The sequence below is a fragment of the Prionailurus bengalensis genome, chromosome E2 (genome assembly GCF_016509475.1).
Source record: "Prionailurus bengalensis isolate Pbe53 chromosome E2, Fcat_Pben_1.1_paternal_pri, whole genome shotgun sequence".
NCBI classification, from domain to species: Eukaryota; Metazoa; Chordata; class Mammalia; order Carnivora; family Felidae; genus Prionailurus; species Prionailurus bengalensis.
This window is the reverse complement of record NC_057352.1, coordinates 5,778,538-5,804,242: the sequence shown is the minus strand read 5'-3', so window position 1 is coordinate 5,804,242 and position 25,705 is coordinate 5,778,538. Positions and strand designations below refer to the sequence as shown.

At 39.8% G+C, this 25,705-nt stretch overlaps 1 protein-coding gene and 2 pseudogenes across 1 annotated transcript; 2 read left to right on the top strand and 1 right to left on the bottom strand.

Moving 5' to 3' along the window:
• Positions 1-4,181: 4,181 nt before the first annotated feature.
• LOC122495158 lies at positions 4,182-4,518 on the bottom strand (annotated as a pseudogene).
• Positions 4,519-5,859: 1,341 nt separating this feature from the next.
• On the top strand, positions 5,860-10,895 carry LOC122495248 (putative protein ZNF720; the record flags this gene model as incomplete). The annotated part of the gene is made up of 3 exons (XM_043600993.1): positions 5,860-5,998; positions 6,493-6,585; positions 10,885-10,895. Coding segments are annotated over 3 exons (243 nt in total), but the record flags the coding sequence as incomplete, so codon positions are not given.
• Positions 10,896-11,006: 111 nt separating this feature from the next.
• On the top strand, positions 11,007-25,087 carry LOC122495247 (annotated as a pseudogene).
• Positions 25,088-25,705: the final 618 nt, after the last annotated feature.

Sequence of the window (25,705 nt, the reverse complement as noted above, 5' to 3'; positions counted from 1 at the left end):
AAGGAATTCACAACTGCTTTAATGTTAATGCTTTTCTCAAGACATAAAGCAACCTTAGCTGGACAGTAACCAAACCTCCAGGATCCTGTAAGTCTTCTTTTTTTTTTTTTAATTTTTTTTTTTTTCAACGTTTATTTATTTTTGGGACAGAGAGAGACAGAGCATGAATGGGGGAGGGGCAGAGAGAGAGGGAGACACAGAATCGGAAACAGGCTCCAGGCTCCGAGCCATCCCAGCCCAGAGCCTGACGCAGGGCTCGAACTCACGGACCGCGAGATCGTGACCTGGCTCAAGTCGGACGCTCAACCGACTGCACCACCCAGGTGCCCCCTGTAAGTCTTCTTTAACATAAGAAAGTGCCTGTAGAGGGCCACCTGGCTGGTTCCATTGGTGGAGCAAAATCAGGGTTGTGATTTCGAGCCCTACCTTGGGTGTAGAGATTACTTAAACATAAAATCTTTAGGCACTTGGTGGTCGTCACTGCACAGACTAGACTTGACCTGCTCATGAGACTTACTCTGCTTCCTCTGCAACCATGTCTGACAAACCCAATATGGCTGGGATTGAGAAATTTGAGAAGTCAAAATTGAAGAAGACAGAGCAAAAATCCATGGCCTTCAAAAGAAGTGATTGGGTGGCATCTGGGTGGTTGGTGAAATGTCTGACTCTTGGTTTCAGCTCAGGTCATGATCTCAGGGTTCATGAGATCCAGCCCCCACCTCGGGCTCTGGGCTGACAGCACAGAGCATGCTTGGGATTCTCTATGCCCATCCGCTGCGTACTCTCTCTCTCTCTGTCTCTCTCTCTCTCAAAATAAATAAACATTAAAAAACAAAAAAGACTGATCCACTCCATGTACTGGATGTTTGACAAAATATTTGCATACAGGGGCATCTGGGTGTCTCAGTCAGTTGGGCGACTGACATCAGCTTAGGTCATGATCTCATGGTCGGGGGTTCAAGCCCTGTGTCAGTCTCTGTGCTGACAGCTTGGAGCCTGGAGCCTGCTTGGATTCTGTGTCTCCCTCTCTCTCTGCCCCCCCCTCCCCATTCACACTTTGTCTCTCCCTGTCTCTCAAAGATGAATAAACGTTAAAAAATTTTTTAAAAATATTTGCATACAAATAGAATAATGTGTTTGCTGTCTTAGATTATCTATGTTTTTATTAACTTATGAAAAACTGTTACATACTATGTAGTAAATAGGAAATGCTCAGATGGCTTGCTGTTGCCTTTCTTGCTCTTCTAGTAGAACCTGTAATTGCTATAAAACCTAATGTGATTTGAAGTTTGGGTTCCAGAGCAAAAGGCCAAGAAAAAATTCTTGAGATGTTTTTGGTGCAAAAATGTGTTTTAATTAAAGCACAGGTACAGGACCCATGGGCAGAAAGAGCTTGCACTGGGATTGTGAAGAGTGACTGGTTCTATACTTTTTAGTTAGGGGAGGAGAGATAACGTAAGTTTTGAAGGAATTTTTTTTATGCTGAAGTGGAGTTTACTGGACCTTGGAGGTCTGGCTATTGGCAAGATAAGATTGCCTGTACTCTGTAGCAAAACACCGACATTAAGGCAGCCATGAGTTCCTTGAGGAATGTCATACTCTGCCTGTCTCAGGTATCTATCAGTGGGCTGCAAGTTGTAAATTTAATTTTGGCTACACTTCTCTTGCCTTTGTTTTCCTCATCAAAACCCATTCAGTTCCAAGTCCTCCAAGAATTCTTGCCTGGGAGTTCAACTCTTTACTATTCAAAAATGTATCCCTTGGCCCATAGGCTAATACCTTGGAAGAAATGCAGGCTCAGGGGCACCTGGGTGGCTCAGTCGGTTGGGCGGCCGACTTCAGCTCAGGTCATGATCTCGAGGTCTGTGAGTTCGAGCCCCGAGTGGGCTCTGTGCTGACAGCTCAGAGCCTGGAACCTGTTTCAGATTCTGTGTCTCCCTCTCTCTGACCCTCCCCTGTTCATGCTTTGTCTCTCTCTGTCTCAAAAATAAATAAATGTTAAAAAAAAATTAAAAAAAAAAAAAAAGAAATGGAGGCTCAGTGGGTGCCAGGGTAGCTCAGTTGGTTGAGCATCTGACTTCAGCTTCGGGGTATGTTCTCACTATTTATGAGATCAAGCCCCACATTGGGATCTGTGCTGACAGTGCAGAGCCTGCTTGGGATTCTCTCTCTCCCTCTCTCTCTACCACTTCCCTGCTTCTCTCTCTCTCTCATTCTCTCTCTCTCTCAAAATAAATAAATAAACTAAAAAAAAAAAATTCAGACTCAGATCCCAGGGCGGAACTCCTGAATAAAATTTGCATTTTAACAACATCTCCAATGTGCTCTTGTGAAAGTCTAATTCAGATTAGAATTTGATAAGTATACTTGTAACTCACCACAAAACTTTCTATCAAAGAAATAGACACAAATTACACTGTATGATATAACCATAGTGATGAGGGAGCATGAGGCAAGCTGACAGGCCACAAATACTGCCTGACCCCCAGGTGTGATATTCCTCAGGGCACTCCTGGCTGCCCAAGAACAAAGGAAAGGGAAAAAAAAAAACAAATGGTTAACTGATAGAGATCATAGTCTTGAAGGACCTGAGTCTCCATCTGTTTACAAATATCTTAGTAAATCACCGAGAAAAAGGCAATCTTATCAACAGCCTAATCTCCAGAAACCTGTAGACTGTTTTCTGGAGCACCAACGTCACCTCTCCATAGTGATGGGGGAAACAAAGGCAGAAAGAAATGGCGGATAGAACTAAATTTCCCTATAACCTGCAGCCCATTGACAGATACTTGAGGCTGGCAGAATAAAACATTTCTCCAGGAACTTCCTAGTCTTAATGCTAATGGTTTGCTAGAGGGCAAACAACCTTAGCCTGACAATAGCTAAGGCTTCCAGTAGCCTGTGGGTCTTCTTTAGGATATGAAAGTCTCACTGAAAACTTCCCCTGGACATTACCTCCTCCCCCCAGCTCGATAGTGTATATATAACCAGTCTCTCCTCACAGTCCCTGGGCAGCTCTTCCTGCCCATGGGTCCTGTCCCTGTGCTTTTAGTAAAATCACCTTTTTGCAGCAAAGACATCTTCGAGATTCTTTCTTGGCCATGGCTCTGGACCCTGGGAGCCCCACTATTCCCCCTGGCCCCCCAAAACCTCATCACATAGTACTCAGAAAAGGTGTATGCCTGTAACAGTTCTTACCTTAAAGTTAGAGCATACATGGGGCGCCTGGGTGGCTCAGTAGGTTGAGCGTCTGACTTCAGCTCAGGTCATGATCTCACAGCTTGTGAGTTTGAGCCCCGTCCCTTCCCAGAGCTCAGAGCCTGGAGCCTGCTTCGGATTCTGTGTCTCCCTCTCTCTCTGCCCCTCTTCCACTCGTGTGTGTGTGTGTGTGTGTGTGTGTGTGTTTGTGTATGCGCGCGCTCTCTCTCTGTCTCTCAAAAATGAATAAACATTAAGAAAAAAATTTTTTTAAGTTAGAGAATACATTAGAGCATATGGGACTGTTAAAAATTATCTCACTGCAGAAAGCGTGAAACTCACTTAAGTCAGAACCACTTTTTTTTTTTACTATAACTGAACTAGCATGAGTTTACTTCCTGGTGAGTCACAGGTAGAAACTACACCATATGGGGTTGTCACATGAGAGACTAAGAAAAATTACCAGGTGTACTCACAACTGCAAAGAAAAGACCCCCCCCCCCCCCCCCCCCCCCCCCCCCCCCCCAGCCATTCCCGAAACCAGCCAGGGCATGCCCAGTTGTAGTCTGACCTAAAGGCGGGAACCAATCAAGTTCTGCTGAGTGGTTTGAAATAAAGGCGGGAACCAAACAAGTTCTGCTGAGCATTCAAATTTAAATGTCAACCAATAACAGCTCTGTAACTGCAAAAAATCCCTAACTTGTTTGTGCCTGTCTATAAAAGAAGCTGTAAGAGTCTTGCTCAGGGGCCTCTTAGCATCACTGGCAACAAGTGCGCGGAAGACCGGGTTCGAACCTGCAATAAATGACCCTTGCTGCTTGGCTTTGACTCTGGACTCTGGTGGTTTGTTTTCGGGGGGGGTCTCTCGAATCCGGGCATATCACACACAAAGGAAACTTCATGTGCAGCCAAAAAGGAGATCACAGGGAATAGCTTTTTTTTTTAAGTTATTTATTTTTTCAGAAAAGAGGCATTAAGAAGTAATGCCATAAGTTTATTTACAAACATATTGAGTATGTTGTATTCAAGAGTTTGATCCATTTTTCAAAGAGACTGTACCTCTTAAAATGCTCCTTTCCACATCTGTGTAATGGATTAATGAAAACATCCTTATTTGCTAAGCAGTTGGTGTCTTACCATAAAAAAGGGGGCAGCAAATCCAGATCCAAAATACATAGTCATCATAATTAGTAACTGTCACTTGTTTTCCACTGAAAATGGCAAATTCTTCCCTGGGCCCTCCTCATAGTGGCTCCTATGGACCACAGATGTTGTGAACCCTTGGATGCTCTGTCCCAACATAGTGCTGTTGGAAGTTCTGTGAAAGGTGCAGAGATTCCAGATGGTAGTAATAACATCAGCATACCAAGTTCTCTTTTCAAGACACTGTTGTTCCCTGGTGTGTAAGAGACAGAGGGGTAAGGTTTTTTTTTTTTTTTTTTTTTTTTTTTTAAAGTTTGTTTATTTTGAGAGAGAGAGATAGTACCAGTGGGGCAGGGGCAGAGAGAGAGGGAGGGAGAGAAAATCCCAAGCAGGCTCCTTGCTATCAGTGCTGAGCCCCATGTGGGGCTCAAACTCATGAACTGTGAGATCATGACCCAAGGGAAATCAAGAGTTGGATGTTTAACCAACGGAGCCACCCAGGCACCCCCACAGGGAATAACTTCTAAAACAGACTCACAGAGTAAGGGGGAATGATTTCCTTTTATTTAAGGTTAGGATGGATATTTGGAAAGGGGAGCTTTATCATCTATGTAGAGTTGGCCATAAGGTCACACATGATCCTTGAGAAAGCAGTTCTAGGGGCGCCTGGTAGGCTCAGTCAGATGAGTGACCAACTTCTGCTCAGGTCATGCTCTCACAGTCCAGTCTGTGAGTTCAAGCCCCATGTTGGGCTCTATGCTGACAGCTCAGAGCCTGGAGCTGCTTCAAATTCTGTCTCCTTCTCTCTCTGTCCCTCCTCCATTTGTGCTCTGTTTCTCTCTCAAAAATAAATATTAAAAATTTTTTTAAAAAGAAAGAAGTTCCAGGGGCACCTGGTTGGCTCAGTCAGGTAAGTGTCTGACTCTTGGTTTCAGCTCAAGTCATGATCTCACAGTTTTGTGGGTTTGAGCCCTGCATCAGGCTCTGCATGGACAGCACAGAGCCTGCTTAGGATTCTCTGTCTACTTCTCTTTCCCCTCCTCTCCCACTCTCTCTGTCTCTCTCAAAATAAATAAATAAACTTAAAAAAAAAAAACCAACCAGTTCTATCATGCTTCGTATATTATGTAAATGAGGTTTGTGCTCCTCCTTATGTGGAGATTTTGGTATTACAATGAGGTCAAGGCAAGTCCTCACTCCATGAGTTACTCCATAGTTGATCTGCTTAGATATAAGTGGGGAGTAAGCTCAACCTGGGCCTGCCCAAGCTCTTCCCTCAGGGCAGTCATTACCTTTTGTTAGTTTCTATTTCCCTCATGGGAGACTATGACCATGAGACTATGGCCTGAAGTAAAAGATAAGACGGAAAGAAGAGGTTAAGTAGAATGAGGGGCTAAGGTCAGCGGGTACAAGCAGGTAAGCAGTAAAGGTCAGGTCTTGGAGTCTAGCTGGTGACATTAACTCCCTCTTTCATCAGAGGTACCATTATGAACTCTGCCTGTGTCCACTTGGTAACTGTGGTATTTGTTGCAGGGAGTGCTGACCTTCAGAGATGTGGCCGTAGAATTCTCTCAGGAATGGAGATTCATAAATCACAGTCAGGGGGAACTGTACAGGGATGTGATGTTAGAGACCCATGGACACCTCCTCTTTTTGGGTGAGGATAACTCCCTCCAGACTTCCCAAACCACACTCAGGGTTTTGTTCCTTCCTTTGAAGACAGTCTCTTGGAAGCTTCTTCTTTGCATGACTGGGATTCAGATCCCTGCAGTAAGGGAAAGAAATAGGAGTTTGTAGACGTAAAGAAATATCTTCATGATGTTTCCTTTTCAGCTTTAGCTTCCTCTTCCTTAGAGTAGCATCATTTCTGTAGATTAGTGGCAATTCTAAACATTAAGTGACATAAAATGGTCCTGCCCACATCTCAAACACCAATTTCCACTCTTTATCATTCTGTCTAGTACTTGGAAGTGGAGGTCAAGATCTGAACATTGGAAATCCCTCCTATGTGTTCTAAAGGGGCTATTGGGTAACAGCCTTTGGGAAATCATTTCTTAGAATTTTGCAATGTCCTCTCTTATCTGCTGAGTGCAATACTGGATTGAAAGTTAGAATCTCTAACAATACTCATTTCTTTTTTCTACTAAACAGGTCTTGTGTCTAAGCCAGACCTAGACATATTTTTGGAGCACAAGAAGGAGCTATGGGGAGTGAAGAGAAAGGAGAAGGTAGCCTCACACCCAGGTAGGTTGAATGAATGAAGCAGATGACAGAGGTGGGGTCCAAATGTGAAGGAGGAAGATAGACCTTAAAATGTGGTTCCAGTAGCTCTCCTTGAATAAAAATTTGAGAAGCCTAGTTTTAGGTCTCTCCCTCTCATGATAGGACATCTGGTATCCAACATTATCATGCTCTATGTTCTGTAAGGATTTGACTTTAGCTCCAGTGACGGCCCATCCTGTCCACTACGAGGGCCAGGAGACTTTCCTTGCAGCGTGAGGGCCTCCATATTCTGAGAACTGCTCCATTGCTTTGAGGGCCCCAGGGAAATCTCCATATTTATGAGGAACTTTATGCTAAAGCCTTTCTAAATTCTGCTTTGCCTCCTGTGAGAAGTGTGTCAGGGTAGTGTGGGCATATTGTGGTTTGGTATAGAAATCCTGGAACAGTGGAGACCAATATCATGTGTTTATTGACTTATGATTTCCAATGTTACAAAAGTTTTACAGAGAATGGTGTTAGGTAATTTCATCAGATAACAAAACACCTCCCTAAAATGAGAGAATCTAGTCCTTTATTTCACTTTAAAAGTTCATTTTTTTTTGTATTAGCTAAAACTAGAAATTTCCACTCCATGTGTTTCATTCCTCAATGATGAAATCATTTAATGTATCTTTTTGTTTCTTAGAGTCTTATATAAATTAATGCCATAGGGGAACTAGAACATTAAAACTTAGAACTCACAGTGTAAAATAAATTCTCAATTGTTAACTTCTTAATAATTGCATCATTTCATAATTTTGTCTTATAAGAAGTTCCTATGACTTTGTCATATATTTTTTACTTTCTAATTATACATATATGAGATTCATTTCTGATTTATTAAATCAAAAATTCTGCTATGACATTGGCATGTGCTTTATAAGAAGTAAAATAGATAATTAGTAAAATTCTGATTGAATAAAAAAGGTTTGTTCATACATGTAATTTTACTTCAGGAAAAATTAATCAGTACGATTTTTTCTACTTTCCTCAGAATGTATCTGAATTTAATCCCAAATATTTAATCTTTATAAAGTGATTGTCAACATATTTTACAACTTTGATGGTATTTGTCTGTTTAGAAATGAAAAGTTTTTGTTTTTCTGCTTGGTTCTAAATGTGGGATTATAGCCTTAAACTCTGTATGAGGAGGAATATATTAATAGCAATATATTTTTCATGTCTTATAAGTGCTTATTTATAAAAATTTTTATCATAGCTTTTCATGGTGGATTTTAATGAATATTCTTTATAATTTTACTATCAATGAAGACATGTCTGTAATTCAAAATGCTTGTTTTTCATGGGTACACAGTCACTGTTAAAAATTATAGTTGTATACATAGTAGGTTTACTTTTAAATGATCTTTTTTTATGTAGAATTTTTTGGGTTAAATTTTGTCTTATTCTGTTTTTGCAATTCCATAGTAATCAGCTTCCATTTATATGTGACTTTCCACAGTATTAGTTAGTTGTGGTTTTGTTTCCACATGTGTACTTTGTTATAGGAAAAATTTCAACTCATTACATTCTTGGATAATGTGAGTGTAACTCAAATATGAATCAGCTTTATGCACTTTGCCAATAAAATTCTCTTCTCTTCCACCTCCTTCCCATATGTTCATCTGTTTTGTTTCTAAATTCCACATATGAGTGAAATCATATAGTATTAGTCTTTCTGTAATGGACTTCACTTAGTATAATACATTCTAGTTTCATCCACACCATTGCAAATGCAAGAGTACGTTCTTTTTGATGGCTGAGTAATATTCCATTCTATATAAACACATACACACTGTATCTTCCTTATACATTCATTACTTGATGGACGTTTGGGCTCTCTTCATAGTTTGGCTGTTGTTGATAATGCTGCTATAAACATTGTGGTGCCTGCACCATTTCGAACCTGTATTTTTGTATCCTTTTAGTTAATACCTAATAGTGCAATTGCTGGGTCATAGGGAAGTTCTATATTAAGCTTTTTGAGGAACCTCCATACTGTTTTCCAGAGTGGCTGTACCAGTTTGCATTCCCACTAACAGTGCAAGAGGGTTCCCCTTTCTTTGCATCCTTGCCAACATATGTTGTTTCCTAAGTTGTTAATTGTGGCCTATGGCAAGACTATGATATGTCTTGGTGATGGTCTGCTTTGTTGAATTTAATGGAAGTTCTCTGTGCTTCTTGGATTTTGATGTCTGTGTCCTTCCACAGATTAGGGCAGTTTTCAACTATACTTTGCTCACATAATCCTTCTGCCGCCTTTTCTTTCTCTTTATCTTCTTGGACTTCTATGATACGAATGTAATTCTTTAATAAGTTGCTGATTTCCCTAAGTCTTGTATTGTGATCTTTTGCCTATGTTTCCTTCTTTTTTCTGCTTCATTATTTTCCATAATTTTATCATTTATTTATTTATTTATTTATTTTTATTTAATTTTATTAATTTTATTTTTTTAAATTTACATCCACATCACTTAGCATATAGTGCAACAATGATTTCAAGAGTAGATTCCTTAATGCTCTTTACCCATTTAGCCCATCCCCCCCTCCCACAACCCCTCCAGTAACCTTCTGTTTCCGTATTTAAGAGTCTCTTATGTTTTGTCCCCCTCCCTGTTTTTATATATTTTTATTTCCCTTCCCTTATGTTCATCTCTTTTGTCTCTTAAAGTCCTCATATGAGTGAAGTCATATATTTGTCTTTCTCTGACTAATTTCACTTAGCATAATACCCTCCAGTTCCATCCACGTAGTTGCAAATGGCAAGATTTCATTCTTTTTGATTGCCGAGTAATACTCCATACATATATATAGACCGCGTCGTCTTTATCCATTCATCCATCGATGGTCATTTGGTCTCTTTCCATACTTTGGCTATTGTTGATAGTGCTGCTATAAACATGGGAGTACATGTGTCCCTTCAAGACAGCACACCTGTATCCCTTGGATAAATACCTAGTAGTGCTATTGCTGGGTCGTAGGGTAGTTCTATTTTTAATTTTTTGAAGAACCTCCATACTGTTTTCCAGAATGGCTGCACCAACTTGCATTCCCATGTAATTTTATCTTTTATGTCACTGATTTACTACTCTGCCTCATCCATCCTCACTGTCATGTCATGGCATCCATCTGAGATTGCATCTTAGTTATAGCATTTTTAATTTTGGTCTGACTAAATTTTAGTTCTTTTATCTCTGCAGAAAGTGATTTTCTGGTGTCTTCTATGCTTTTTTTTTTCCATCCCCAGCTAGTATTCTTATAATCGTGATTTTAAATTCTAGTTCAGACATTTTAATTGTATTTGTGTTGATTAAATTCCTGGCCATGAGTTCACCTGTTCTTTCTTTTGGGATGAGTTTCTCCATCTCATCATTTTGTCCAGAAAGGAAAAGAGGAGAGAAAGAAAAGAAAGAAAACAAACAAAACAAAACAAAATGAAAAAACAAACTAGATCTTGTGTGTTTTTTCTGCTTGTTAAAAGAATCTAGATCCAAGAATAAAATAAAATACAATAAAATGAAATGAAAACAACTAATTAGATCAAAATAAAAATAATATGTATATATAAAAATTAAAAATAAGGGCACCTGGGTGGCTCAGTCAGTTAAGCATCCAGCTCTTGATTTGAACTCAAGTCATGGTCTCACAGTTTGTGAGTTTGAGTCCTGTATCAGGCTCTGTGCCAACAGCCTGGAGCCTGCTTGGAATTTCTGTCTTCCTCTCTCTCTGCCCCTCCCAAGCTTGATCTAAACAAACAAACAAACAATTAAAAATGTAAAAAAAACTTAAAAAAATAATACTAAAAAGTAACAAAGGGAATTGAAAAAATAAGAAAATAAATGAAGAAAATAATAATAAACAATAAAGAATAGAAATAAAAGAGAAGTTAGATCCTATTTCCCCTAGAGGTGAAGTCTGTTAGTGTAGAGTTGGTGCAAGTGAGTTGTTTGTGCTGGTCTTCTGGGGGAGGAGCCTGCTGTGCTGATTCTCAGGTTAAATTGTTCCAGTGGAAATGCACCTCCAGATTGCAAGGGAGTGGGTTTTGGTGTAAGTGGCAGTGGCCTCTACTAGGTGGCGCTGTTTTGCTCCCTGTAGGCTTTCAGTTCTGAATGACAAATGAATATGGGGTTTTCCCATTCTGTAGCCCCAGAGCTTAAAGTTCATGACCCCCACTCTTAAGGGGAAACCTGATTAAAGAGCAACTAATCATCCCTCTTGTGTCCCCAGTTTCTGTCAGAACCTTGCAGTCACCCTGACTGTGTCCAAGCTTTTTTATTACAGGCAGCAACTGAATTTCAAAACCTCAAATTTTATGGATTCCCACAGTGTGGACCCACGCCGTTCCTCTGGGGTAGCGTCTAGCCATGCTTTCGCCAGCCCATCTTAAAAAAAGTCATGTGACTATGCAGCTGTTCAGAGTTTATGTCAAAACAGCAGAAAGCCGGCACCCCTGCTTGCCGCCCTCAGCCAGAGTGAGTCCCATCTCATGCCTGGAAATATCCCAGGGTGTTGGCACAACCCATCTTTCCTGAGACCCAAGAAATCCTCAGACCACCCTGTCACTCCTGGCATTCTGCCCCTCTTCACCACATGAACACCTTTAAGTCAGGCACTCCCCCTACAGTAGACTGCTACAGGTTCAGATTTTGTGCTCCACAGCTTATACTACTTTGCAGTGGCCTCCATATTAGGCTCCCTCCCTGGGCCATACCCAGAGCAGTATGTCCCTGGGTAAACTCTCTGGACTTCCTACTTGCTGAAAGGTGATCACTTTTTACTTGTAGTCTTGCAGTTTTTGTTCTCTCAGATCTCCGATTGATTTCGTCGGTGTTTAGAATGATTTGATAACTATCTGGCTGTGTTCAAGGAAAGAGACAAGCTTAAGGTCTCCCAACTCCTCAGCCATCTTAACTCCTCCCCCTTAAAATTATTGTTCCATAGAAGGTTTCCTTTTAAATGTGACTTTCTATAATTTATTTTTTTATTTTTATTTTTTAAACGTTTATTTATTTATTTTGAGAGAGAGAGAAAGAGCACACTCATATGTGTAAGCAGGAGAGGGACAGAGTTGTGCTTTCTCTTTTACCTATGTAGTTTGTCCCAGAATGGCATTTCTCACCTTAGGATGTTTTTGGACAATGTGTGTGTTACCCAAATATGAATCATCTTTATGCTCTTTCCCAAGATTAGGTATTATATTTTATCCTTAATTTTGTTCTACCCATCTCATGTTTTGATACCATTCTCATTAACTTTTGCATCCTCTGAATGTATTTTCATCACTTTACCTTAGAGATTACTAAAACATTCTAAAGATAACAAATCATTATAAAGTGATATTGTCAATTGCATACAAAACTCTTCTACTTATCAACTCCACCCCTGCACCCACCTTAAGTTCTTGATATCACAAGTTCTGTCTTTTATGTTGTGTATTTTATTACCTAGATTTATGATTGTTATACTTTTATTTAAAAAAATTCTGTAGCAGAAATAAAAGTGACTTGTGCTGCTTCATTACAACCTTACAGATTTCTATAATTGTGTAAATATTTGTATTTAGCAGAGAGCTTTGTGTTGTGTCATTTTAATTACTGTTTAGAATCCTACTTTAACTAAGACTTCCTTGAACATTTATAGGACAGGTCTACTGGTAAACATACAGAGGTTTTTACTTGGCAAAGTCTTCATTTCTTCTTTCATGGAAAACAGTTTTGCCAAATAGGGATTCCCGGTGGATATTTTTTGATCATTCAGTACTTGAATACATTGTCCCATGCGCTTCCTCTTATCAGGTCTGCTGAGAACCCCACTAATAATCTTACAGGAGCTCTCTTGTACAAGAAGAGTTGCTTTTGTCATGCTTTTCAAAATTCTCTTATCACTTGTGATTTTTGATAGTTTAATTATAATGTGTCATTGTGTTCATGTTGACATTTATCTTACTTTGAATTTATTGAACTCAGTGAATTTGTCTCTTTTTTCCACATACATGGGAAGTACCAGCCTTTACTTCTTCATGGAAATGCTCTGTCCCCTTTCACTCTCCTCTCCTTATGGGGTCCCTGTAATGTACATACTGGTTCACTTGTTGGTGTCCCATGGGTCACTTATCCTCATTCCTTTTCCACATTTTTCTTGTTTCTCAGTAGATAACTTAACATAAAGGGTCTTTAGATTGTCTGATTCTTTCTTCTGCTTGATCAAGTCTGTTGCTCACCCTTTACTGTATTTTTAAATTCAGTGATGGTACTCTTCAGCTCCCAATTTCTGGCTGATATACTTGCTGTCTCTTTGGGTTTACATTTTGGTCCTGCATAGTTGTCCTGACATCATTTAGTTACCTGTTTTCTCTCCTTCCATGAGTATCTTTATGATGGTTATTTGAATTCTTTGTCAGGAAACTTATGGTTCTTTTTTTTTTTTAATTTTTTTTTAACGTTTATTTATTATTGAGAGACAGAGCATGAGCAGGGGAGGGGCAGAGAGAGAGACACACAGAATCCGAAGCAGGCTCCAGGCTCTGAGCTGTCAGCACAGAGCCCTACACGGGGCTCGAACTCACAAACCGTGAGATCATGACCTGAGCTGAAGTTGGACACTTAACCAACTGAGCCACTCAGGCGCCCCAAGTTCTTTCTTAATTTAGGGCCAGTTTTAGAGATTTATTTTGTTCCTCTGATTAGAACACAGTTTTCTGTTTCTTTGTATGGCTTGTGATCTTCTACTGACATTTGGGAATTAAAAACAAAAACAAAAATAAAAAGCCTCTGGGCCCAGGATTATGGACTTGCTTTGTACAGGAGAACAAAAATAATAGTAATTCTGGGGCCTGTCATACATCTTCTGGGCATTTGCAAAGTCTGAAATTTTGTAATTTTCCAGTTTACAAAAGTGTAATTACTTCTTTAGAGCCCATGATACCTTCCTCTCTCTGTGTCCTCGCTCTGTAGTCTTTTCATTGTTTAAACAGTCACCTTTTGTTTGAGCAGCCACCACAGTGCATCCAGAGGGTGCTGTCATTCCCTCTGCTTCCATGTCCTGCGTGACAGAAACAAGCCCCCCAGGCAGCTGCAAAGAAGCGAGATCACTGAATATACAGGTCACTTACTTGTTTCTCTCCTGATGAGGGGTAACTGTTTTCTCAGTCTTGCCATGGAGTGCCACAGAGGGTGAACAGCTGTTGTGTGCAAGTGTCACAAACTTTTCTTGTCTCTTTGACGTGGCTCTTCATTTGTACTTGCCTGGGTGTGCTATGTTCTCCTAACTAGCTTCCAAAAGGTAATGTGGTCCATTTTTGTCTCCACGGGGGAGTAAAGTCCAGGTTGCTTCCTATTCCTCCATTCTGCTGATGTCCTGTTATGAGTATTAATTTTGCACGTTAGTGGGGTACCTGGATGGCTCAGCCAGTTAAGCTTCCAACTTCAGCTCAGGTCATGATTTCATGGTTTGTGGGTTTGAGCCCTGTCAGGCTCTGTGCTGACAGCTGGAGCCTGCTTTGGACTCTATGTCTCCCCCACCCTCTCTCTGCCCCTCCCCTGCTTGTTCTCTCTCTCTCTCTCTCTCTCAGTCTCTAAAAAATAAGTAAACCTTAAAAAAATTTAATTTTGTTGGAATGCAAGCTGGTGCAGCCACTCTGGAAAACATTATGGAGGTTCCTCAAAAAACTAAAATAGAATTACCCTATGACCCAGCAATTGCACTACTAGGCATTTATCCACGGGATACAGGTGTGCTGTTTCGAAGGGACACATGCACCCCCATGTTTATAGCAGCACTATCAACAATAGCCAAAGTATGGAAAGAGCCCAAATGTCCCTCGATGGATGAACAGATAAAGAAGATGTGGTATATATACACAATGGAGTATTACTCGGCAATCAAAAAGAATGAAATCTTGCCATTTGCAACTATGTGGATGGAACTGGAGGGTATTGTGCAAAGTGAGATTGGTCAGAGAAAGACAAATATCATAAGACTTCACTCATATGATGACTTTAAGACACAGAACAGATGAACCCAAGGGAAGGGAGGCAAAAATAATATAAAAACAGGGAAGGAGACAAAACACAAAAGACTCATAAATATGAAGAACAAACAGAGGGTTCCTGGAGGGGGTGTGGGAGGGGGGATGGGCTAAATGGGTAAGGGGCACTAAGGAATCTACTCCTGAAATCATTGTTGCACTATATGCTAACTAATTTGGATGTAAATTAAAAAAAATAAAAAACAATTAATTTTGCACATTAACGATTTAATGTACATGCATGTTAGTGTAACAAATGGGATAACTTACTTTGTATCTTTTGATTGCATCTTTCCATAACACCCTAGTCCTGTTGGCAGACAGGCAAAGGAGATTCATTCCATAGAATGATATGGGAAAATATGGAAGCTGTGGCCTTGAGTATTTATACTTAATGAATCACTGGGAAGGTGGTAGGAGGTAGTGATGGGCAGAACAGATATTATGATGGATATAACCGAACTGGGACAATTATCCATAAGGAAATCCTTACTGCTAGAAGAGATCAAGGGTATAAAACATTTGGGGGAAAACCCTACCTTAAGTCAGTGATATTTACAGAAAGTGTCTTTGAACCCAAGGACCAAAATCCATTTTTAAAAAGATGTTTATTTATTTCTGAGAAAGAGACAGAGCGTGAGCAGGGGAGGGGCAGGGAGAGAGGGAGACACAATCTGAAGCAGGCTCTAGGCTCTGAGTTGTCAGCCCAAAGCCCAATGTGGGTCTTGAACTCACAACCTGTGAGATCATGACCTGAGCTGAAGTTGGACACTCAACCAACTGAGCCACCCAGGTGCCCCCAAAATCCATTTCGTAATCCTTCATATTCTCTAGAAGGACATTTGGAAATTCTGGAAAGTCACCTAAACCATGCCGATAATCATTGAAACCATTTCAAATACAAGATTGGATTAATAATTCACTGAAATATTTCTGAAAGTTAGACATTTAAGAATAAAGATAAAAATTCTACATGTGGTTTTGAGAAGATCTTTTCAGAGTATTCATTATTCTCCCACCAACACATAATCCCTCCTCATTCTAACGTCTAATTTTGATAAACTTCAGAAGGTCTTTATCCCAACATCACTGTTCTATAGTTATCACATGATACTTAATTTGGAGCAAGTTTTTATGTATTGTGATTTTAGGAAGGTCTTTAGTGAGGACTCAGTTTTCTGTAATTACTGAGGTATTTGTAGTGGAGATAAAACTTACTAATGCAATGAATCTGGGAAAAAATGTCAGTTAAGGGTCAAATCCTAGTAAACATCAGAAAGCTCAGTTTCCAATGAACCAGTATAAAAGTAATAAATGTGGGAAAGTCTTTTATAAAAGCTCAAATCTTATTGTACATTATTGTATCTTTACTGGGCAGAAGACTTACAAATGTAGTAACTCTGGCAAACCTTTTAACTAGTCTTCAAAACTCACTCAACAATAGAGATTTAATAATAGAAATAAATCTTACAAATGTAAACAATGTGGCAAAACATTTACCACTCAAAACATCAAAATTAGGTAATATGTTATGGAGAGAAGGCTGAAAAATGTTTACAAAAATGTGACAATGACCTTAAGCAGAACTATAAACTTTCTGAACATCATAGTGTGCATACTGAAAGAAACCCTACAAATGTAAAGAATATGGTAAAGCATTTAATTCATAACCAAAAATATCCAACGTGAGGCAGTATCTCTTGGGGAGATAAGTTACATATGACAAGAATGATGGTCATGTCTTTATCTGGCTTCAAACACTTACTAAACATCAGAGAAATCATAATGGTTGGAAGCCCTATAAATGTAATGGTTGATGAAAGACCTTTGTTTTTAATACATGCTTCAGGGAAAAAAGAGTATTTTTTATTTATTTATTTATTTTTTACAATTTTTTTAATGTTTATTTACTTTTGAGAGAAAGAGAGAGAGTGAGAGCTGGGGAAGGGGCAGAGAGAGGGAGACACAGAATCGAAGCAGGCTCCAGGCTCTGAGCCATCAGCCCAGAGCCCGACGCGGGGCTGGAGCTCATGGACCATGAGATCGTGACCTGAGCTCAAGTCGGACGCCCAACCGACTGAGCCACCCAGGCGCCCCAAAAAGAGTCTTTATAACAGGTAAAAACATGAAAGTTGTAAACAATTGGCAAAGTATGTAATGGAAAACAAAATCTAAATAAAATGAGAGGTTTCACAGCAGAAAGCAATAGGTCTATCATTTTTCAGACACTATTGTAATTCAGAGCATTTATTATAGAGAAAAATCTGAATGTAAAACTCTAATATGAATTACATTTTCACCTTGGAGAATGTAGGCATTGGGGGTATGACCCCACCACACCTGAGAATCTTACTGTAACTTTTGAGTCCCCCAAATTAAAACCATACCTGGTTTTCCACAGAAATAGCCTATCGTTGACTAGAAGTCTTACCTAGAATATTAACAATCATCTCATTCTTTGTTGTCTGTATTATAAATGGTATTGTTATAATTAAGTAAGCATGAGAAAACAAAAGATTAAGGAAATCATAACAGAGAGGAAACATTTATAGTACTGCAATGTGTTTGTCAAAAAATAAATCTACTTGGACCCACACTGCTCAAACCCATCTTACTCAATGATCAACTGTATTTGTTTTTTTTTTAATTTTTTTTTTTAACGTTTATTTTACTTTTGAGACAGAGACAGAGCATGAACGGGGAGGGGCAGAGAGAGAGGGAGACACACAATCGGAAGCAGGCTCCAGGCTCTGAGCCATCAGCCCAGAGCCCGACGCGGGGCTCGAACTCACGAACCCTGAGATCGTGACCTGAGCTGAAGTCAGATGCTCAACCGACTGAGCCACCCAGGCGCCCCTCAACTGTATTTGTTAATGTGCCTGAAAGTCTCAAGGAAAGATGGATGTCTGGAGGGGAATAATTTCAGTGTGTCTCTCTCTCTTTTTTTTTTTTTTTTCTATTGACCATGTTTGAGATTTTTTTTTGCATGACAAATACTATTAATTTCACCCTTAAATCATGTCATGCAATGCCTTTATTTGTGTGCGTGCAAAATGATTTGATTGTTGTCTCACAGACATGAGTGGCTCTTTTATGATGGGGAATTCATTCATACCTACTTTTCCATGGAAGATTGAGACTGTAGTGTACAATGTATGAAGAAAATCTACTTGGAGATGCTGTTTGTTTTTGATGTCTAAGAGGGATACAACTCATGATGAAGTAAGGGTTCAGGGCATTATTATTTGAAATATTGTAAGATAGAGAAACATTTTGAGTTTTAAATAGTTTTGTTGCTGTTTAAGGAGAATGGCAGTTCATTAAAATCTGGATGTATTTTCATAATAGCAATTGATACAAGTCAAGAATATTAGTTATGTGGTTGAAATTTAAAAAATTTTTTCAGATATCTGGGGAAATTATAGCTAACTCTTCCATAAAAGGGTATGAAATTATTATAATCCACATTTACTCAATAATGAATAATTATTTGAAAGTGTAGGAAGTATAACTCACAGATCCTTATATCACAGGAACAAGAATGGTTCTTGAATGCTTGTCATGGGTATTTTAACCAAGAATCATACAGTAATTTTGCAGTGGTTTGTTTAGAGTGCATTTGAACTTAATATATTTTCATTAATAACACTGAATGGATTTTAATGTGTTAACACTGATGTGTAATAAATGAAGTTTTAACCTACACAAACCCTGGACTGTTCCACCTTCACAAGGTTGCAGGTTAACAGATGGTAACACAAAGTACACTTGACCCTTGATCAACATGGGTTTGAACTGTGTGGGTCCACTTACAGTCAGATTTATTCATAGTACAGTACTGTAAATGCATTTCCTCTTGGTTCTGATTTTCTTGAGCTTCCATTATTGTAGGGATACCATATGCAACATATATAACATATAAAGGTGTAATAATTGACTGGTTTTCATAATGTTTCTTGTCAACAGAAAGCTGCTATTATTATTTTTTGTTTATTTTTTTAAAGCTATTAAAATTAAGTATTGGGGAGACAAAATTACACATGATTTTCAACTGCATGAGTGGTGGGTACACTGAACATTACTTGAGATTATTTTCCCTATGTTCATGTATCATATATTTTCTTCCTTATTGTGTCTGCTGGAACATTATGATATTTTTAATAAGGATATAGAAGTATTATTGAGACTGTAGCTAATCAATTCATACTGCTGCCTTGGAATCCATCTTGGACAACTAGACTGCCTGCAGGGGCTTTTGAAGTGACTCTGGCTCTGCCCAGTAGCAAATATACTATAGATAACAGTCCCTAAAGTCACAAGCAAAGGTAAGATCCTCCTATGACTTCCCCAGTAGCCTCTGTGAATGAGTGTCCACTCCCTATATATTTACCTTGTGTACCCCCTACAGAAGACTCTCTCAGAGTTTACCATTTTCCACTCATTTTGATTTGAATTGTGCATTCTAGACTTAGCACAGGAACTCCAAAGCACTCCAACCATGCACCCCAAAAAAGGCATCTGCCCCAGTTCCTGCCATTCTGTCTACCTGCACTCAGCCTTGACCTCTCCATGTTGTCCCTCAAGGGATATTGTGTACATCCTCCAGGATCTAAGGGTAATAAACTTCATGTATTTAAATTTCTTTGTTTTCTTTTATTGAACCATGGGTCACCATCCATGTGACTACCAAGTACTGGTTCTACTTAACTGCTAATTGAACAAAGTCACTGCAAATATAGTTATAAGCCATATCTACAGAATTCTCAATCACTGTTTTTAAAACTTTACACTATATTTTTCTTTGCTTATGTTGCTTTTCTGAGCATACTGAACACAGTTTTTTGGTTTTGATATGCACAGAAAATAATATGCTCTATTAAGCTAAAGGTATATCTTGTAGTAAGAGAACAAATTAAGAAGAAATGCATGTATATCTATATCTTCAAAATGAAAGGGAATATTAGATCAAATGAAGTAATTTCCAGATTTCAAAATTGATGATTTCCTAGCAAGCAAAATGTTATATATTCATAGTGGGAATAATTTTCTCTACATTGTATTGAATTGATTTCTCCTAAATCACTTGTATCTTGGTTTGAGAATCTCCCCATGCAAATCCTGTTTTGTCTACCTACTTATTACTCATGTAGGATCTACTCTGTTTCCCTTGTTCCAACGTTCATGAATTGTTGCTTTTATGACTTGCTCAGGGATTTTAAGAATACATTGCGTGAAATGACATGGTGTTCCAAAATTAATTTGAATATGGGAGTAATTGCACAGTAGTTTAAGTCTATGTAGTTTAATTGCTCCCTTTTACTTCTTCTCAACTGGACAAGAATACTAAGTACGATTACTTTTAGTTACTGTTCTTTTTCCTTCTTGGAACTGACATCATCCAAGTTATTCACTTTACTGAAACAATTTGATTAGGTGAAAACTTGGAGACTTCATGAGTCATGTGTTATTTTAACATCAATTTAAAGGAACCAAACTTGGGACAGTACTGGGTGCTTAGTAGGTGTTCTTGACTTAGGAAGAAAACAAATACTAAGAGTGATGATGCAGCCCAGGGTAAAAGATAAAATGTCCAGGCTGAAGCATTGGCATGAATTCTTCATTTAGGTAGAGGACACCTGTCAAAGGCTGAACTACTGAGTCTAAATTTAGAAGGATAAACTTTACTTGTTTTCTTTCCAAATCATCTCCAGTTCTTTGATGTCCTTGTCTCCATTCCAGTGATGTAGGCATCACTGCTATCCTTCTTTCCTGTGTTATGGAGACCCCATTTTCACTGCTGTCTCCTCCCACATAAGCCATGTAGGCCCTTCTAGGCTCTTAGGAGTAGTTTGGAATTTTGTAATTCAATGGGAAATGGTTGGTCACTGGATCATGTATGGCCATACTTGGGACTTAAATACTATGTTGTCACCACTTTATTGGAAGAACAGGAAAACACCATCAATGGGTCACAGGATTATTTCAGGCACTTGGTACTAAGATGTATGGGGATGGATAAAACATGATGATGGTATCCTTTAAGAGGAAGATAAATCCTACTAGAAGCAAATACAGAGAACTCTTGAGATGCAGAGAAAGATCTGGTAGGGAGCCCCTCTTGGTCACTGCAAGGTCTTAGGAAGCTACTTGTAATGGACAAATGTGACAGAGATGGGGACTTGGAAAACGTGGTTTCCTGGGATTGAGGGAGTCAGATCCTTTCTTCATGATTTAATGAATTCCCTGGTGGTTCTGAGGACTGTTGTTATTGGATGGCAGGGATAACTGTACTTTCCCAGGCCCAGGTGGGTGGCAGTGGATGGAAAGGGGAGATTGGATATTTAAACATTATGGCCATTGTTTTAAGATATCACATGACAGAGTACATACTGAAGATGAAGAAGTCTTCTGGACACGAATAATCAGAATCAGCAAGGCATGTGGATAGTTCCTCAAAACACTGGCCTCCCAGGTATAAAACCCCAGTATAGGTCTGATGTAGTATAAATGGATCACTTTCCAAGGATGCTGATCTACAGCTGGCAGGGACCCCTTTCACTTCCACCTTTCCCCTTTCAGCTTGTGATGAATCTAGTCCCGTGCTCTGGACGGTGTATAGGCACCTTTTAGTTAGGGAGCAGTTCACTGTTCATGGGCCGTGAACATTTCTGTTTCAAACAGCCCACCCACTTTTTAGTCTAGATGTCCCTACATTGTTTCACAGCTCATGCTATCCTTTCACCCATTCTGACCCAAGTGGAAAGAGGATTTTTATCAGTTGTAGAAACTGATAGAATAAAGTTTGGTAGCATGTTATACTCACATTTAACATAGATTCAAATGAAGATTAATCATTCATTTTTCAGTACCTCCGATTTTATGGTCAACTATACCATGAAAAGGCTGATGTGTGTATATATAGAAAAGAGGTGGATTTTGTGTTATGTATACAGTGAGTAGGTAGATGCTCATATCTGATAAAATGGCACAGACACCCTTTGGTGTGCTCTGGGTTTTCCATTTCTTCTCTCTTGTATTGTCTACCCCCAGGTGTTGTGCTCATATTTGCTCTCCCATGGCCCCAAGATACCTACCCCACCACCAGGCATCATAGTATGTTCTATGCAGCAAAGGAGGCGGTGTAAATCTGATTGAGCTAGGGAATTTGTTTTGAAGTCTTGTTTTCATTCAAGGAAGGCCATCCTCCCCAAGGCTCTTCTCCCTCCAAGTCATTGACAAGAACTTTGACATATGGGCCAGTCTAAGTAGAAATATATAAGTGTAACACAGGTAGACATATAAGATGTTTGTGAAGGGCTCTTTTTCTCTGAACCATATCACAGCATCTGACAGAAAGGCAATCACATTTTGCACTGAAACTAGCTATTACAAAAAGTCTGTAGGGGCGCCTGAGTGGCTCAGTCAGTTAAGCGTCGGCTCAGGTCATGATATCATGGCTCGTGAGTTCGAGCCCCATGTTGTGCTCTGTGCTGACAGCTCAGAGCCTGGAACCTGCTTCAGATTCTGTGTCCCTCTCTCACTCTGCCCCTCCCCTGCTCGTGCTCTCTCTCTCTCTCTCTCTCAAGAATAAATAACTACTTAAAAAAACTTTTTTTAAGTCCCTAAAATTTACAATTTCCTTAACCTTACTTCATAGGGATTTTATCTGCATACAAATGGAATGCTGATGAAGCACTTCTTAAGCCTGCAATTACTTATGGTCTCATGTTTAAATCATCAAATACAGATCTATAGTGAGAATGCTATATTCAATCCCATGATAATATATACCATGTGTTAATGTCTGGTATGCATTTTATAACTCACTTGATAAAATATTTAAATAAGTTCCAATTCACTCTAACTTGGATTGCTTTCATTCAGGAGCATGAACAGAAGTGTGTTTGGGGTCATTCCAGGAAGCTCAAGGAGGGTATTGACCGAAGGGAGAGGAGGAAAATAAGACAGGCTTTTGTTATTTTTGAATAACGAGAATGTGTCTTGTGGATCTTGTGTGTGTGTGTGTGCGTGTGCGTGCGTGTGTGTGTGTGTGTGTGTGTGTGTGACAACACTAGCATGACCACAAGCATAGAGCAATTCTAACAGTGATTTACCTGTGATGGCCTGTAACTTAGTTACCACAGAGGCTCTCAAATTAGTGTCAGAATCCCCAAGTGAACTTGTAAATCAGATTGCTGTGCCTGTCCCCACATTACTACTTTGGTAGTTCTGGGGTACAGCTCCCCCAGTTCCCTTTCATACACATTGTCAGGTGCCTGTCTATGGAACCCACTCTGAGAACCAATGTCCTGGGGCACGTTTATGGTTGTGTTACTCAGTAAAAATATTAGCATATTGCAGAATGCAATCAGGCACATAGGTGTCTAATATTGGTTTTCCAGATGTGAAAGTGAAGTCATGTGTGTGCCAGACCTTCCCTGCACTTGTACTTTGGATGTCTGACCTCTATGTCTGGTTTTTAGTAGTCAACCAGAAAGCCACTCAGGTTATATGTGTGTGGTTTGGGCTGGAATTTTCACTTTGAAGTCTCATTTCATAGAGTCTGTTCTCTGCGAAGACTTATGGTGGGGCAGGTTTGGACGCTATGCTCAGCAGTGGGAGGTGACTTCCAACTTGCATGCCTGCTGAGACAGGCCATAGAATGGCTTCCATGCTCTAGTTCAACCTGTTGGCTGGAGACACAAGTCAGGCATAGCTGCTAACAAAGCTCCTCGACCAAGTAGGTCCATCTCAGCTCTGCAGGTGGGCAGAGTCACTGACATCTCTGATTGGGTGTCACCACAAGGTGGAACACAGTCTGTTCTGACAGTCTTCCAAGATCTGAACACTGGTTGTTGTAAGGCTTACCCACCTTCTCCATCCTTATATGATACCCTATGGTCCAGCAGTATAGATTCCCCCAAGGATCCACTTGATAGGAGACCTAAGTGGGCCACCCAGGAAGAGGCCGGCCATTTGCAGAATGTTGGATTCCCACCTTGGTCTCTCTCTCTTTTTGATGGAGGAATCATTGTTTGAGGTGGTCTCTCATGGTGGGGCACTGTGCTGTCCTGGGGGAAGTGCTTGTGGTCAAAGTGAAATGGCTCTTCTTACCCTTCTAATGCTGTCCTTTTTTTTTTTTAATATTTAAAAAAAATTTTTTTAACATTTACTTATTATTAAGAGACAGAGCATGAGCAGGGGAGGAGCAGAGAGAGGGGGAGACACAGAATCCAAAGCAGGCTCCAGGCTCTGAGCTGTGAGCACAGAGCCCGACGCAGGGCTCAAACTCACAAACTGCAAGATCACGATCTGAGCCGAAGTTGGACGTTCAACCGACTGAGCCAGCCAGGCACCCCTCTAATGCTGTCCTTGGTCTCTGGTCTGGGGTCTCTGGTCCAGGGGTGCTTCAGTCTCATTCCTGAGAACTGAGATTTGCCCAATGGTGTCTTATGTGAATAGTTGCTAGTTGAGCTTATTACAAGACAGACTGAAGTGGGAACCATATATTTCACCATCTTAATGATGTCACCCCTCTGTAATCAATATTTTCATGTCTCATGATCTAGATTTTTTTGATGTTTGTTTATTTTTGAGAGAGAGTGAAATCAGGCAGAGGCAGAGAGGGGTTTGGGGCAGAGGATCTGAAGCAGGTTTCACATGCTGATGGTAGAGGGCCCGATGCAGGGTTTGAAGTCATGAATGGTGAGATCACGCCGGAGCCAAAGTCAGTAGCTTAACCGACCAAGCCACCCAGGTGCCCCATCTCATAAGCTAAAAACGGATGTTTCCCTTTTATAGATAGTACCCACTTGCTGCATTAGTGAGAGAATGAAGACCATTCTCAGCAGACTGTAGACATGACAGAAAATGTTGACATCAAACATCACTCTGGAGGAATGCACTGTTATTGAGAAGGACCCCAGAGGAACCCTGTGAAGGGACTTCAATCACATCAGTGTAGAGCTCAGTCTCCTGGAAAGGAAAAAGAGGAGGCTCTGAGTTGACAAATGGTGGGGAAATAGAAAAGAAGTGGCTACTGTTTGCACCATCTGTCATCATGCACGGTGCATTATCAAGGAAGGGCATTAACCGGGCTTTTGTAACAAGATGAGGTCTGCCTATGCTCACTTCCCCACCAACATGGTTATTCAGGAGAATGGTTCTCTTGCTGAAATTCAAAATTTTACGGGTGGAAAATACATCTGTAGGGTTTGGATGAGGCCAGGTGTTGCTTGTTCTGTATCTCAAGCCCCTAAAAATAAGTTAATTCTTGAAGGAAATGTCATTGAACTTGTACCAAACCCAGCTGCTTTGATTCAGCAAGCCACAACTGTTACAAACAAGGATATCACAAAATTTTGGGATGGTATCTATGTTTCTGAAAAAGGAACAACTCAGCATCTGATCAATAAGATCTCAGTTGTCCAGCTCCAGAAAAAGCAAGATGGTGGATGATTTTCCAGACTTATTTGTGATATTTTATTTTTTAATCTAATATCTTATAATTCTATATACATGTATGTACATCTGCATATGCTTATATATGTGTATGAATATGGGTTTTATTTATTTATTTTTAACTTTTCATCCTCATGTTTTAGTTACAGCTCTAGGAATAATCCAATTGAATATAGTCAAGCAAATGTTAGGAGGAACATTTGGCTTATTTATGTTAATATTCTTTTTTTTTTTTTTTTAATTTTTTTTTTCAACATTTTATTTATTTTTGGGACAGAGAGAGACAGAGCATGAATGGGGGAGGGGCAGAGAAAGGGAGACACAGAATCGGAAACAGGCTCCAGACTCCGAGCCATCAGCCCAGAGCCCGACGCGGGGCTCGAACTCACGGACCGCGAGATCGTGACCTGGCTGAAGTCGGACGCTTAACCGACTGCGCCACCCAGGCGCCCCGAATTTATGTTAATATTCTAAGGGAGATGTTGGGGTTTGGGTTTACCAAGTTTTTTATATTTTCCCTTACACTCTATTTTTTTTATTATGTTTTATGTGCTTTCCTGTGTGCATTTTAAGAAAATAATTCTAAATTTCATTCTTTCTCTGTGAACACTGTGT